We start from the raw sequence: 14,202 nt of genomic DNA, 5'->3' as shown, positions 1-14,202 counted from the left end.
AAAAAGAAAGGTAAAAGAGGAAAAGCTACCTTTCACATATATACATGTTATTCTATAGGTATCATGATGAAAATCGAATTTGTAATGCACAAAGTTTGTTTATAATAAAATTATAGAAGAATGTAAAACAACCACTTTTTTCTTTGATAACATTTGTGATATGTTTATTTGTATTTTTATGTTTATTTGTATACTTATTTCACTTATTTTATGTTTATTTGTATACTTATTTCAATAGTACTGTGGTTGTCTTTCTTTTATATAACTAAAAAAGACAGCTAACCAGATGCTCTCTTTGTCTCTTTTCGCGTCATCATTTTTGCACTTATCAGTGACGCAAGCAGCAAGCAGCAACCAGCATAAGAGAGGAAATGTCTAAATAATTTTTATCCAAAAATTATAATTTGGATAATATATGGATTCGATAAGAAAGGAGACAGAAATAATACTGTTCTTTTCTAGTGTTCGAAGCACGGAGCTCGCATGTATGTGGCTTGCGCATGTGTGCAATATTCCCTCCCTCATGCTGCTTACTACTTGCGTCTCAAATCTGGCGTCCATGGCACTTACTGCGTATAGTTGTGCGTGAGTTCCGACAATTATTGTTATTTTGGAGTAAATTATCTTATCAATTAAAAATTCAGCACATTGGTGTAAGTCATGGCGGAGTATTTAGCATCTATTTTCGGAACCGAGAAAGACAAGTAAGGAAATTGTTTCGCTAAATTAGAAGTTTAGTTTAAAACGAAAGGAAGCTTTACTAACCTATTCTTTTTTTTTAGGGTAAATTGTTCCTTTTACTTCAAAATCGGTGCATGCCGCCACGGTGATCGGTGTTCGCGTATTCACAATAAACCCACGTTTAGTCAGGTATGTAAATCATTCAACATAACATGATTTTATTCTCTAACCTCACTTCTTTCTTAATTAGATTTATTATGAAGAGATAAGGAAACAATAAAATTGAATTTAACAGCGATTAATATTCTTTAAATATCCAGTATTTTTTAATAAATAAATTAATATTTTACAGACATGTCTGCTTCAAAATTTGTATGTGAATCCTCAGAATTCTGCCAAGAGTGCGGATGGCTCTCATTGTAAGTTGACCATAATTCTATATACTTTAATCAATATAAGAATGGCTATTGAGAGTTTAAAGTTTTAAGAGTCAATCATAATTTATTTACTAATTGTTAAATTATTTGCTTTTCTTTCAGTGGTCGCAAACGTATCAGATGAAGAAATGCAGGAACATTATGATAATTTCTTTGAAGATGTCTTTGTAGAATGTGAAGATAAATATGGAGAGATTGAAGAGATGAATGTATGCGACAATCTCGGTGATCATTTAGTGGGCAATGTTTATATAAAGTTTCGAAGGGAGGAAGATGCGGAAAGAGCTGTAAATGATTTGAACAACCGTTGGTTTGGTGGTAGACCTGTGTATGCCGAACTTTCGCCAGTAACGGACTTTCGAGAAGCTTGCTGTCGCCAATATGAAATGGGGTATAAAAATATAGATTATTTATAAATATAAATTTTTACAATAAAGATTAAAACTGTACATTATGTTTCTTTTTCTTCTTTTTCAGAGAATGCACGCGATCTGGATTTTGCAATTTTATGCATTTGAAACCGATCTCACGTGAACTACGTCGCTATTTGTACAGCCGCAAGAAGAGCGGCAGAGGAGGACGATCTAGATCGCGCTCTCGATCACGTGGCAGAGGAGACCGCAAGCGCAGATCGCGATCGCGCGACAGACGATCGAGGTCTAAGGATCGCCGAAAGAGAGATGACAAAGGTAGAGATGGCCGTTCTGGAAGATATTAATTTTAGAGTGCAAATGTGTCTGAACATTCTGAAATTCTGGTTTAACGAAGAGACTGGTCGTCTGCTTATATGCTGCACAACATTTGTCTTATTAATATATATTATTGAATATATATTATTGAATATATTTATACACGTAACAAATGCTGGAATTAATATTCTTCAATATTGGCTATTAATTACAATTACTTTTCACATGAGAGAAATATGCGTTTGTAGTATTAGATATTACTGGATACTTGTAAATGTTAATAAAAAACCAGAAAATTTAGTAAAATGTATTGCATATAAAGAAAGAAGTAATTTTAATACCATGGAAAGTTGAGTTTTTTGTTAATAATTTATCAAGCTCCGAGATAAGTATAAGATTAAGACTTTTTTGTGCGATAATGATAGGAACAAGATATAAGTGTAAAAAGATATAAATTCACATAAACTATCAAATTTAAACATATCGCGACAAACAACGCACAAATATATTTTTATAGATCTAATAAGAAATTGACATATGCATTCTGAAAATTACGTTGAATAATCTCCGATAAAAAACTTAATTGCATACATCATTACTGGATTATCTTCTTCTGAACAGTAGGCAGTAATAGTGTCGCGTTAAATTATACAAATTTTTTATCTAAGTTTAAATTACACTTATAAAAATTAGATTTACTTTAGTTTTTTTATGAATGTTTATGAACTAAATATATAGGCCACATGATATAACAAGATATAGTATATATCTATATAGTATATATAGAGTATATATATATTAAGGCAACTCAAATTGTATATATGTGAACGACAAAGCCTGACGATAACGATAAAAATGCCAAAAGGATCAAATAAATACAGATAAAGGTTTATTAACGAAAAAGGGCTATCAAAGCATCATATTTTCAACGTTTATATAAAAACTCTAAATAATTTAGAAAATCAATTTTCTTTTACAAAGAAACACTGCATTAGTACAAGAGAATATTATTAATAGACAAGTACAGTTAAAAGAATCACATGTATAACTGCAAAATAAAATTTTTCTCCTTTTTTATGAAAGAATATATACTTTATACAAGATTTAAATAAATTGTCCAAAGTTGATCTAATTAACGAAATGTGAATTAGTTCACATGGGATCCTAAGTATGCGCGTGCTACATACATATAAAATTATGATATGCGAATAATTATGATCAATGATATAATGAGAGATGCACGCATTAATCGCTATCCTAATCGATATTAAAGCTACTCATTATCTATATTGCTTGTTACTTGAAATTTCAAGTATCGTTGAAGTGATTGAAATCGTTAAATTCATCGATGCGCATGCATACATCACAATGTTTCGCAAATATCACGGGATGCAGTATACTTCACATTACTGCTCATATTTCTCTTTTCTCGAGTCATTTCTTTTTTTATCACGTTACATCTTTTCTGTTGGATCACAAAAATATTAAAGAATACTTATTATTCAATAAAGATAGCGTGATATTTACGGATCTTGTTGTAATACACGTTACACACGCATTTTCTCTCTCTTCATTTTTGATAATTATCAACAAGTTTTAATATTATACAGTGTAAAAGTCGCAAGTATCACTAAAATGGAACAATTGAGTCCGACGGAAAAAGATGCATCTTTGTGGTTTATTCTCATTCTCTGAATTTCTCCAAAATATACTGTATACAATATTTTAATTGTACTTATATATATTTATATATATATATACAGTCGAGTGTGTGTGTATATGTGTATGTGTGTTATGCCAGCGCACTCGATTTCGCTTGTGTAAAGAACAAGAGATTGAGCAGTGCGCGACACAGTCTAGCTTAGAAAGGTACATAATATTTTTACTTTTTTTTTCTTTTTTTCCTTTTTAAGTAGTGTAACTTAACTTTATTTGCCCTCTCATTTTGCGGTAATATAGTGCTCCAGATATTTATCAAATTATTCGCATCTAAGCACAGAGGTATTATTCGCTTAAACAACACTTGCATTAATCCTCTTAAAAGACAGCTATTAACCGCCTGTGTCACCTGTAATGACATCGCTTGTACGCGCCGTGAAAATATTTACACTGTTTAGATTAATAATTAATGATTACGATACTTCAGTAATAATGTTCAGCAGCGAAGAATGCACGAGATCAATGTAGGGGGGCTAATCAGCGTAGACAATGAACTGTTGATTGTCCACATCTGCAACTTCAACCTGGACAAACTGAGGCTGTTGAAGTTGAATTTGTTGTACTTGTCTCATTGCATTCCGCGACCTGGAATTATACGAGAAGGTGAGATTCCATCATATAACAAGATTCCTAACTTTTTTCATTCTACTATTGTGTTCTTTTAAATTACTTAAAAATTCTTTTATATATTACAGAGAAGTGAGAAATTACATGCGAGATAATTATTTAAATTCTTTGCTGTAATTGCTGTGATTTCTTTTCGATTAGAATGATTTGAAGTCTTAAATGTTCTTACAAGTCTCATTCATGTCAAATTTCATGCAACGACGGAACAGAAACTTACTTGGCTTTTGCGTGAGTCAATATGTGCGACTTGAGGTTCGTCGATTGTGCGAACTTTTTGCTACATCCGTCGAACGGGCAGACATATGGCCGATCACCGGTGTGGATTCTTACGTGAGTGCGTAGATTGAAGTCCAAACTGAACCTCTTGCCGCATCCCTCAAACGTACACTGGAACGGTTTCTCTCCTGTGTGTACAAGCTGGTGCCGCTTCAGTTTCGAGCTTTCAACAAAAGCCTTGCCGCACTCCGCGCAGACGTGTACTCGGGGTCCGTGCGTATGCAGATGCTTGCGCATTGCGCTGTTGTCTCGAAACATCTTCGTACATCCTTTGTGTGGACAGGCGATCGTCCGCTCCGCACCATCTAACACGGGCGGTTTGCGCACCTTCAACTTGTGGCCGGGTCGTGCGAACTCTGCCAGCTGTTTCGGATCCGAGAGATCCAAGCCTGGCATCCCGTCTGACACCGAGCTTCCCGAATTAAATTTGGCGCTGGTCTTGCCCCCCATGTACTCCGTATAATCCGGATCAGGCTCGGGATTCGAGCCCTCATCTGGAACATCCACAGCCAGGTCAGGCGCTAATAGGACGCTACCTTTAACAGCAACAAACAGAAAACTGTCCGAAACGAAAGCTGTGGTAATCTTTCAATTTTTTGACAGATTGTCCATGCGACTATCGATTTAATGTTTCGATAATTACACAAATTGTTCGGCTACGAGAAGCGGTATAAATTTCACAGCAACGTCGAAGAAAAATTATATGCAAAATTTAGAATCTATTTGTGCATATAATATACTATTTTTTATCAAGACTAAATTTGCAATAAGCTGGATTTCTGGTAAAATTACAATTATTCGTGCATTTTCCAGTATTTTAATTATTTCGTTATTTTTATCAAAGATCGAAACATTATTAAAATGAAAATTATAGAATATATATATTTAAATGTTTTTATGTTAAATTGCACAAGTTTTAAAAAATGCATTCTTATTCTAGTATTCTTCCAAGTATAAAGACGATACAAGATGAGTCGAGGTAAGATGAAAAGGAGATAAAAAGCAAAAGAGGGAGAAAAAAGACGAGGTGAGATGAGGTAAGATAATGTATATCAAGCTAAACAGGATACCTGTTACATTATCGCGATCCCAGAATCTTTTCCTACCAAGTTATTTGATAAATATCAAAATTTATTTCAGAATTTCATCTAAAAATAAACGAAAAATTACAATGACGAAAACAGGAAGTAGACTCATTAAATATTAATGAAATGAATCATTCAAGTTGTGTCATCATCTACGTGTGCTTGAATTTAGGACACCCGGTATACATCGCTCGCGAGGCAGCACGGATCTTCTCATGACGTCAGAAGTCGAAGCGTTGCTTCTGTGCTTTGGCTGGATATCTTTTGTATTCGTGCAACTCGAACTGTCGAAATTCATGGCATTTTTTCCAACGAAGCTTTCTCTTAAAAACGGAGAAATATATATGGCGATGCATTTCCGACGACGACGTCCGTCGACGAGACGTCGGACACGAGCATTGTGTCCGACGTCCGAGGACGGCGGCAGCATCGCACACTCGTCCATCGCGCGTGTACCGCCATTGCTCTGCCCGAGAGGCGGCCAAATCGCCGCGTAAAAGAGGCCATTTTCAAAATATGGCTGCCCCCGTGGCGAGCATAATGGCGTTCACACGATCAAAACAAACAACACGGCCTGTCAAGCCGGTAGGCACGCGAACGATTCACGGCTCGACGGACAATTTTCCGCGGAACAATCGCGCGCGCGAAGAACGACGTAGTATCGATCTGAACGTCGCACCGGAAGTGCGTACCCGCCCGTGTGCGTGGATACACGACGAAGGAAGGAACGTGCGGAGAGATGCCCGTACAGGAGGTATAATGAAAGGAAACAGGGCCGACTAAAATGACAGGATCTCGAACGCAACACGCCGTTCGTACTCACCGTCGTCCGTTCCGGACGCCCACATGGTTACCGAGAACTCGCCCTCGAGCGTCTTAATCTGCACCTGCTTCTGCTCCCACTTTCTCGCCTTGGTCTCGGGGGCCATCTCGGTGAAGATGTGGTCAGACGCACGGAATCGTGTGCCGCCGCTCTTGCGTGCCTTCTTGGTGGCCTTACGCGACGGTCCGGGACTGGACTCGACATAAATGTCGGCCTCCGGCACTGGGATTTGATCGTACACGTTCAACGGATCCGCACCTACGATCTCTTCCTGTGTCTGTAGTATGATTTCCTCGCGGCCCGGCTCCGGCAGTGGCTGCAGCGCTATCATAGGCTGCGCGTCCTCGCCCTCGATCGTCGTCTCCACGGTCTCGCACGGTATCTCCACCGGTATCGTCTCTATTTCGACCTCCTGAATGTCCGGTTGTATCTCCACTTCGGTTATAATGTCCGAGGACGCCATATTAATCTGCGGCGGCGACGCCATGTTAACGTACCAAAATGGCTGCTCTTTGCCTGGCAATCGGGCGACTCGCGGAATTCCGCGGAGGCTCGCAAGGCGTCCCGTGGCCCCACGTGACCCTGGCCACGTGACACCCCCTAGCGCCGACTGGGCGGACTGCGGCGCCATCTTGGGAGCACGACACAATGCAGAAAGGTGGAATTATCATTCCTCACTTTTTTCTTTTACATTGAGTTTAGTTTTTGTAAGCGCTGTTTAAGAGCATGATCAACGATTCGTTGCTCAATGTTAATGTGTTAAGAGTTATCTGGATCTAATTTATCGGAGGAGAGAGGAAAATAAAGTGCCACTGAGCCGTCGAAGAACGCGACTTGCAGGAACTTAGGTTAGAAGACACTCAATAGCCATCACCACAATGGATCTGTCAAGATTGTCGGGCGAGCAAAAATTATATCTTTGCAGATGGTATTTTCGTGGTATGTATCGGATCTTCAGTATTATATTATAATATTGTAACATGATAATATTATAACGTTCAATATATTTATTTACTTTGAAATTTAGTGAAGTTTGGAATTAATATAAGTTTGATATATATTTGTGAAATTGTATGAACAATGTGTGATTTAGTGACATTAATATTTAGCTTTTATGTCGTTAAATTTGTTTTTTTTTTTACTGCATTTTTTACATATACTTACAATATTTTTTATTTCTATTTTTTTTTGTCTTTTCAAATTCTGAATATGCTTTATTTTAAATGTGTAATGAGTAACATAGCACGTACAACTAAAGAAATAAATCCATTGTTTGCACGACTCATTGATATTTTTTTTGTTGCAGCTGGTTTTGCGTTGCTGCCATTCATGTGGTTTGTAAATGGATATTGGTTCTTTGAGGAAGCTGTTCTTGTTCCGCCTTATGAGGAACAGCAAGAAATTCAGAAATGTTAGTGTTAATTAGTATTAAATTATTATTACTTTAATTTCAGGTGAGTTTCAAGTTTTTTGTAAATTCGTATATCTTTCAGATGTTCGTTTCTCAATTTGGGGAGCAATAATTTGGGCAGTTGTTATGCTGGCTTGGATAATTACCTATCAAACGCAAAGAGTTGCGTGGGGTGATTTTGCAGATACTATCAGTTACATAATACCCACTGGTATTCCTTGATAATTTTAATATTAATATTTTAATGTCCCCTTGATATGTATTAAGTTATTACAAAAAGTGTATATTAAATTATTTTATATATTTGGGTTGTGATATAATTATAATTGTCTTATAAAAATTGGCAATTTCATATTCAGCTTAAAATAAAAAGAAATAACATTTTTTACAGTACACGTAATAATTGTAATATATTGATCTCAAAAAGTATCTGAATCAATGCTATCAGTTTTTCTCTGTTTAAAGCTATCATTTAAATATATGTATAACAATTATGATAAAATACTGTAAAAAATATACTATTTATTTCCATACTCTTTAAATGTTTTGTATATCATTATATACCACTTTTAAATTCGATCGGAAATGCTGTGCAACTTTTTGTGCACTTTTAAGGAAATACGATCGAGATTATAAATACGCAGATCCAAACATTTAAGCTTAAAATTCATACGGATATTTCCATATCTAACAATAACATTATTTCAGAGTTTAAATTTGTATAACTCTTCGTCTTTGCACGTACGATCTTAAGTCTTTGTAAACTAATCTGGACAGAAGCTGCAACGATAAAAAAAAAACAGTTTATATATATATATATATATAATCTATAAAATGATCGTTTTCATACAAGCATAAGGATTAAATAGACTCACCAATAGGGCGAATAAGTCCGCACACATAAGCATGTAAAACACATTGTGCCATCCGGCCCATGCATATACTAGACCTGCTAACAGTGGACCAACTGCAGCACCGATACTGCCGGTTCCATCGATTATAGCGGTCACTGTAGCTAAGGCTTTTGAATTGTCTCCTAAGCTAGGATGAGTCCCCAATTCGGCTGACACAGCAGTTGTTATTAAAGCATAAGGACCATTCACCAGTAAACCCGCTATCAGTAACAATACTATGTTGACGCCCAGACTGACGTTACCAACATAATCATATACGAATAACTGCAAAAAAAAATATAGCGCATGTTAAGAAATCAATTCTACACTTGTATTCGTACTACAAGTTATTGTTGCGTGAAATCAGCATCACGAAGCGTCCAATGAAACACTAAGATTTGTGTGAATTATGTGAGTAGCTATTAATTCTGTGTTTTCATGAATAATTATTTTATTAATTTATTTCGCAATTGTTAAAAATCTAAATGCGATAAAAATTCTTTGAATTTTGTTTTTTTATGAAAGTTTTTCAAGATACTTGTGCTATAATTTCACGCAATTTCCATAAAGAAGTGAAGTATTTACCGCGGGAAATGCAAGTCCAAACATTACGACACACGTCAACGCGCTCATGCCACTGTAATCGGAGAGGACACCAGCTGCTATGGCACCTATTATGCCACCGACATCGAACAGAGTCGATAGTTGTGCGCTTATAGTCGCACTATATGTAGCTGCAAAAAAAATTTCATAAGATTAAGACAAAATTACATATTTGCCAATGAAGAAATGAATATTTGTGCAAATACCAACTTGAGGCTTTAATGTACAATGGTAACCAGTAGAGGAATGTATAGCTAACAAGTTTCGCGAAGAACAGTGATAAAGAATACTCGATGACACCCGGTATTTTCAGAGCACCTATGAAACCGATTGCATTATTTTGATGTACGTTGTGGATGCGCCGATGTCCTGACAACATTGGACTGGTTTCAGACCGCTCATTGGCCAATTCCTTTTAAATGTACAAATTATATGCATCGTGTCTTTAACAATTTATACATATTTTAAAGGATACAAGTTATATGATAAATTTTATATGCTACGCACCACTGTTTAATGCATATTTTTATACAATTAAAAAATTAATAAAACATATAAGAGAGACACAATTTCAAAAATTAATATACGTGAAATAATATACGCATTACCCTTGCAGTCTTTCATTTAAAAAAAAAATGTGTTATTTTATGTTAATGTCAACGTAAAATGTGTCTGCAAGAGAGTGCAGTATTACTTGCAAGTGTTAACTGAATAGAATGGCATGCACTTACGTCAGCAGTAAGTTGTTCACGGTAGACACAGCGATAGATGACACGCTAGATACAGCACAGATGATTATTTATTACAGGAAGTGCAAACTATAATGCTACTAAAAATAATTAGACGATTTATCCTGATGCTTGCGTTACCAAACGTACAAATCTAGTGACATTAAAATAAAGGGATATGTACAATTTTAGAGGAACATTTAAAATAGAAAACATGCTTATAAATGTAATGCATAATGCGTGCTATGCGTGTTAACTAATAAACAATGTTATACTATAATTACACATTACCAAACAAAATTAGGTAACCATGATATGTGCTTGTATTTCCTGAACAGAGAAGTATAGATAATATAACTATGAATAACTTACATCTTCGCCAATACTACGAGAATCGTAATCTACATCAGCCACGTCATCATCTGAACTATTCGTCGCATCAATCTTCCGATATCCGAGAGAACTTGGTGGACTGTATCCTATGTCGATAGGATTCGGTACAAGGAACAAGAAGATAATAAATCCTATCAATCCCATTATTGCTCCGGGTACCATAAAGCTCAAGCCCCAATCGGACTCGACGTACGCGGCCGCAATTAGGCTGCCTAATATATTTCCTAAAGATGTGTGAGAATTCCAGATTCCGAAAATCAAGCCGCGTTTGCCCCTTCCGAACCAATTTCCCACAACTGTAACTACACCTGGCCAACCGGAAGTTTGGAAGATTCCGCCCATTATCTATATACAAGAAAAAAACGTGAAGAAATATGCATCAGTTTTTTTTTTATACGCATATCAATATTTACCTGCACGAAAACGAAGTACCATATATTATGAATGTTATACGGTCTAGCGATTCCAAATAAATAGCACGATATGCCTGATGCAAGCATACCGAGTGAAAGAAAGTAGCGCAGGTTTACTCTCTCTGCTATAAAGCCGCTAAATGAACAAAGAAATTTTTTTGCTGAAATATTCCTATATTGTGGCAAATGATGAGCTCATTTCAAAGTATTTACCTGAGAAACATAGCCAGCGCGTATGCAAAGAGAAATGCCGAGTCCAGCATACCGAGTAATGCTCCAGCATCTAATTCATCTGTACAATATATCAATTATTTATATATTTCAATATAAATAGCAGTATAAAAAGATATATATATATATTGATAAATTCTGAATTATTATAATTATTAAGAATGAAATTATTAATATTATTAGTAATTATTAAGATATATTTATTTTTTTGTAATGTTGTGTCTACTGTTTTCTTACCAAATGGTGCCCAATCGCACCAAGTATCCCGGTTGCTGTCATTTACTAAAATATTTGGAGGTGGCACCAAGTTGCTGCAATTGACGTGGAGAACATTTTTCACTACGGATATTGGCTTTCGAGTCAAGTGATAACAGGTATATCCTAGATAAGTAAGTACTAAGATTCCACCCTGATGCAATGCCATCCAATTGACACGACGATCTTCGCAGCAACCATTGCACATGCATCTCAAACCCTGGAGACCCCATGGCAAATCTTTTGTTTGTCCATTCATATCTAATGTTGTTTTTTTTTCAATACTCTGAATATTCAATAATATTCAACAATGCACCATATGTTAACGTTACATGTTAAACATGTTTAACTGTGTTAAATCTCTGATGTAAATAACAAAGCACTGTACTCTGTATTGTACTCTTTGGTTACAATGAGTGCATAAATATACTTTGTGCAAGCAAGATTCGGTCTGCAAAGTATTTGACTTATGACTTGCACCTCCAATAGAATATACAGATAAAGTTAAATAAATAATTAAGATCTCAATTACAGTAATCAACTAAACGAATAGATGTATCTAAAAAAATCTTCCTTGATAAATTATTTGCAACTATGTAGAGTACTCTGTCGATCTGGCATCTACAATGCTTCACACAAAACTATTCGTTCATACGTTGACAAATTACAAAAAGGTAATTGGAGCCAGATGAAGAGACACGATAAACGCAGCTGTGAGTCATAACCTAGAACAAAGATGAAAGGAAAGCTTCGTGGGAAGACAAAACAGTAAGCTTTCACATTTTACTCACTTAGTCATACGAAATTTTGGAGATGGATAAAATTCGATAAATACATTCTGTACATTTTTCTCTTTTTTATTTAATTTCAAAATGGAATGTTTACTACACCACTACAAAATGACAACTGCGACGTCAGCAACGCCTACACGCGCACTCACGAATATATAAAGTCGATTGTAATATCGATACTGTATTCTAACTGCAACTTTTCCAAACGCGTCAATTTCACGTCATAGTTTTTTGAATTCTTTTATTATTTATTAGGTAAATATATTGATCATGTTACACGAGTTAATGTAGTAATCTTGTAGTCAGTTTTAGGTTAATTTCTTAACAAATTTTTTTAAATAAATTTTAATATATTAAATAAATTTTATTTTTCTGTAATTGCTTAAATTTCTTATTATTTATAGATGTACCGAGTGAGTTCTATTATTTTTGGGTTTAATATCAATTATCATAGTATATTTACGTTGTTGTGTTCATGTACATAACCTACAGATTGAATGTGTAAATTTTCAACTTTGACGGTTAATATCATCATAGAATGCCATGAATAACCTTAAAGTGTATCCTTATTCTTCAAATAATCTTTATACAATGATAAAATTTTCTATCGTTTATTTTGTTTTTGATTGTTTATTTTGATTATAAACCTTAACATTAATTATACAGAGATATCTCTGTGCCTTTTCCAAGCGTTAGGGAAGCGGAAGTTGTATATCAAGTACTTCGAGTTGACAAGGAACCTAGAAGTGGAGCTACAAAAAAGATTACATTAAACAAAAATATATTAGAAGTGTAAGTGTAATATTGACATTTTTGTATATATTGCTTTTACTAACATTTATCATTTCTTTTGCAGGTCATTCAGTGGAACAGAAATAAGGAAAGTACGTGTAGCACTTACATCTTTCTTTGAAAATCTGTCACTAGTCATAGAAACTATTCAAAGATTTGGTCCACCTGCATCCTCATTTAATTATTATAAATGCTTTTTTAATTAATTATATTTTGCCAAATATACATGTAAAATATACACACATCATGGAGCATACTCCTGCTCCTTACGGACCCAGAGCCGTGTATGGATATGCCATGTACATAGGCTCAAATATACTTTTTCTATTGTATGTAATATGGGCAATAGTGCCAGATGAAGTGCTGCACGATTATCTAGGTTTGACATACTGGCCTTCAAAGTATTGGGCAGTAGCAATTCCCATTTGGGCGTTGACTGCTTTAGCTACATTTGCATTCCTGATTTATCCAGCTATCAACATGCTGTTAACTCCAGATATTGATGATATTCGTACTATCACCGATAAATACGCACTACAAAAAACTGAAACTATTCCAGGTGGAATACCAGCTGTGTCTGATATACCCATTATGGAAGTTTGCAGAAAATTATATTTGAAGAAAGAAAACTCATGAGTGTTGGTAATTACAATTTATTTTTGTTGTATAATTTGGAAACAATATTGCATTTGGAAAATATGTATTTAAAAAATGTGACAATATAATACTGCAAAAATAAAATGCTGGATAACAGAATAATTATTTGAGTGGCATAAGAATATGTCCTTAAACTTTTTTTCTGAATTTTTTTTTTGAAGTTTAAAGAATATACATTATTATATAATAAATATATTCTGTAATAGTATTTATATTTAGTTTATTGAAATTTAAAATATTTAAAAATTATTGAAATATAATTCAAAATATTTACTTATAGATTATTGAAATTCAAAATATTTAAAAACTGGACTTAAATCATTTTCAAAAAAATAAACTTATGATTTTAAGTATATGCTACATATTTTATTTATATTACGTTATAATTTATTATTAATAAAATGCATAATGATCAATTGGATGCTGATTCGAACATTTTAATAGACATTTTTTTCTATAGGTATAATGTACAAGTCATTGATTGCAGTTCTACACCATAGATACGTCACTGTACAAGATATCTACACGCCATATATTACATAATTTGATAACGACCTATTAGTATGGATTGAGGAATGAAAGAATAAACATTTATGATTGTCACTAACCTATAATGAGAAATTTCATTTTCGAGGACACGTACGAGAGAAGTGAAACTGATAGAGATGATAATCAAGATGATCCTTCCATGTACAGTC

The 14,202-nt window shown here is 34.6% G+C and overlaps 5 protein-coding genes across 10 annotated transcripts; 3 read left to right on the top strand and 2 right to left on the bottom strand.

Annotated features, from left to right (window-relative positions):
* Window positions 1-349: 349 nt before the first annotated feature.
* On the top strand, window positions 350-2,156 carry LOC105668925 (splicing factor U2af 38 kDa subunit-like). The gene is made up of 5 exons (XM_012361622.2): window positions 350-704; window positions 783-870; window positions 1,034-1,100; window positions 1,221-1,509; window positions 1,596-2,156. The coding sequence occupies exons 1-5, from the start codon at window positions 661-663 to the stop codon at window positions 1,834-1,836; spliced, it is 729 nt and encodes a 242-aa protein (XP_012217045.1). The 5' UTR covers window positions 350-660; the 3' UTR covers window positions 1,837-2,156.
* Window positions 2,157-3,466: 1,310 nt separating this feature from the next.
* On the bottom strand, window positions 3,467-6,968 carry LOC105668932 (transcription factor YY2). Of its 2 annotated transcripts, none has more exons than XM_012361633.2 (3): window positions 6,338-6,968; window positions 4,371-4,965; window positions 3,467-4,111 (listed from the first exon to the last, which is right to left on the bottom strand). In XM_012361633.2, the coding sequence occupies exons 1-3, from the start codon at window positions 6,966-6,968 to the stop codon at window positions 4,000-4,002; spliced, it is 1,338 nt and encodes a 445-aa protein (XP_012217056.1). In that variant the 3' UTR covers window positions 3,467-3,999. The 2 variants fall into 2 exon arrangements, with proteins under 2 accessions (XP_012217056.1, XP_012217057.1); XM_012361634.2 differs by having other exon boundaries at window positions 4,371-4,923.
* Window positions 6,969-7,133: 165 nt separating this feature from the next.
* pen-2 (presenilin enhancer) lies at window positions 7,134-8,051 on the top strand. Its single transcript, XM_012361637.2, has 3 exons — window positions 7,134-7,276; window positions 7,644-7,748; window positions 7,831-8,051. The coding sequence occupies exons 1-3, from the start codon at window positions 7,216-7,218 to the stop codon at window positions 7,968-7,970; spliced, it is 306 nt and encodes a 101-aa protein (XP_012217060.1). The 5' UTR covers window positions 7,134-7,215; the 3' UTR covers window positions 7,971-8,051.
* Window positions 8,052-8,250: 199 nt separating this feature from the next.
* MFS16 (major facilitator superfamily transporter 16) lies at window positions 8,251-11,939 on the bottom strand. 2 transcript variants are annotated; one of them, XM_012361630.2, is made up of 10 exons: window positions 11,797-11,939; window positions 11,247-11,715; window positions 10,992-11,070; window positions 10,779-10,914; window positions 10,345-10,710; window positions 9,976-10,020; window positions 9,455-9,656; window positions 9,227-9,375; window positions 8,624-8,926; window positions 8,251-8,528 (listed from the first exon to the last, which is right to left on the bottom strand). In XM_012361630.2, exons 2-10 carry the CDS (start codon window positions 11,521-11,523, stop codon window positions 8,460-8,462), a joined length of 1,626 nt encoding a protein of 541 aa, XP_012217053.1. In that variant the 5' UTR covers window positions 11,524-11,715; window positions 11,797-11,939; the 3' UTR covers window positions 8,251-8,459. The 2 variants fall into 2 exon arrangements, with proteins under 2 accessions (XP_012217053.1, XP_012217054.1); XM_012361631.2 differs by lacking the exons at window positions 9,976-10,020; window positions 11,797-11,939 and having other exon boundaries at window positions 11,247-11,700.
* A 10-nt stretch (window positions 11,940-11,949) lies between these two features.
* On the top strand, window positions 11,950-14,111 carry Tcs6 (Threonyl-carbamoyl synthesis 6). Of its 4 annotated transcripts, XM_067348441.1 has the most exons (5): window positions 11,950-12,032; window positions 12,722-12,847; window positions 12,912-12,939; window positions 13,407-13,489; window positions 13,965-14,111. In XM_067348441.1, the coding sequence occupies exons 1-4, from the start codon at window positions 12,001-12,003 to the stop codon at window positions 13,464-13,466; spliced, it is 246 nt and encodes an 81-aa protein (XP_067204542.1). In that variant the 5' UTR covers window positions 11,950-12,000; the 3' UTR covers window positions 13,467-13,489; window positions 13,965-14,111. The 4 variants fall into 4 exon arrangements, with proteins under 4 accessions (XP_067204542.1, XP_067204541.1, XP_012217061.1 ...); XM_012361641.2 differs by lacking the exons at window positions 11,950-12,032; window positions 13,407-13,489; window positions 13,965-14,111 and adding exons at window positions 12,350-12,367; window positions 12,460-12,615 and having other exon boundaries at window positions 12,912-13,204; XM_067348440.1 differs by lacking the exons at window positions 13,407-13,489; window positions 13,965-14,111 and having other exon boundaries at window positions 11,986-12,032; window positions 12,746-12,847; window positions 12,912-13,199.
* Window positions 14,112-14,202: the final 91 nt, after the last annotated feature.

This window comes from Linepithema humile, chromosome 1 (genome assembly GCF_040581485.1).
Source record: "Linepithema humile isolate Giens D197 chromosome 1, Lhum_UNIL_v1.0, whole genome shotgun sequence".
Classification (NCBI taxonomy): Eukaryota; Metazoa; Arthropoda; class Insecta; order Hymenoptera; family Formicidae; genus Linepithema; species Linepithema humile.
The sequence above is the reverse complement of the archived record's forward strand: the minus strand, read 5'-3'. Positions and strand labels throughout refer to the sequence as shown.

Coding starts and splice junctions, on each gene's coding strand:
- MFS16 (XM_012361630.2), bottom strand. CDS start 11,523: ATGAATGGACAAACAAAAGATTTGCCATGGGGTCTCCAGGGTTTGAGA. Junction 11,071..11,246: donor GTGCGATTGGGCACCATTTG/GTAAGAAAACAG, acceptor TATATTGTACAG/ATGAATTAGATGCTGGAGCA. Junction 10,915..10,991: donor GCGCTGGCTATGTTTCTCAG/GTAAATACTTTG, acceptor TTGTTCATTTAG/CGGCTTTATAGCAGAGAGAG.
- LOC105668925 (XM_012361622.2), top strand. CDS start 661: ATGGCGGAGTATTTAGCATCTATTTTCGGAACCGAGAAAGACAA. Junction 705..782: donor TTCGGAACCGAGAAAGACAA/GTAAGGAAATTG, acceptor CTTTTTTTTTAG/GGTAAATTGTTCCTTTTACT. Junction 1,101..1,220: donor GAGTGCGGATGGCTCTCATT/GTAAGTTGACCA, acceptor CTTTTCTTTCAG/TGGTCGCAAACGTATCAGAT.
- Tcs6 (XM_012361638.2), top strand. CDS start 12,001: ATGAAAGGAAAGCTTCGTGGGAAGACAAAACA. Junction 12,033..12,721: donor CTTCGTGGGAAGACAAAACA/GTAAGCTTTCAC, acceptor TTAATTATACAG/AGATATCTCTGTGCCTTTTC. Junction 12,848..12,911: donor AACAAAAATATATTAGAAGT/GTAAGTGTAATA, acceptor TTTCTTTTGCAG/GTCATTCAGTGGAACAGAAA.
- pen-2 (XM_012361637.2), top strand. CDS start 7,216: ATGGATCTGTCAAGATTGTCGGGCGAGCAAAAATTATATCTTTGCAGA. Junction 7,277..7,643: donor TTGCAGATGGTATTTTCGTG/GTATGTATCGGA, acceptor TTTTTGTTGCAG/CTGGTTTTGCGTTGCTGCCA. Junction 7,749..7,830: donor ACAGCAAGAAATTCAGAAAT/GTTAGTGTTAAT, acceptor TATATCTTTCAG/ATGTTCGTTTCTCAATTTGG.
- LOC105668932 (XM_012361633.2), bottom strand. CDS start 6,968: ATGGCGCCGCAGTCCGCCCAGTCGGCGCTAGGGGGTGTCACGTGGCCA. Junction 4,966..6,337: donor GGCGTCCGGAACGGACGACG/GTGAGTACGAAC, acceptor TTGCTGTTAAAG/GTAGCGTCCTATTAGCGCCT. Junction 4,112..4,370: donor TTGACTCACGCAAAAGCCAA/GTAAGTTTCTGT, acceptor GTATAATTCCAG/GTCGCGGAATGCAATGAGAC.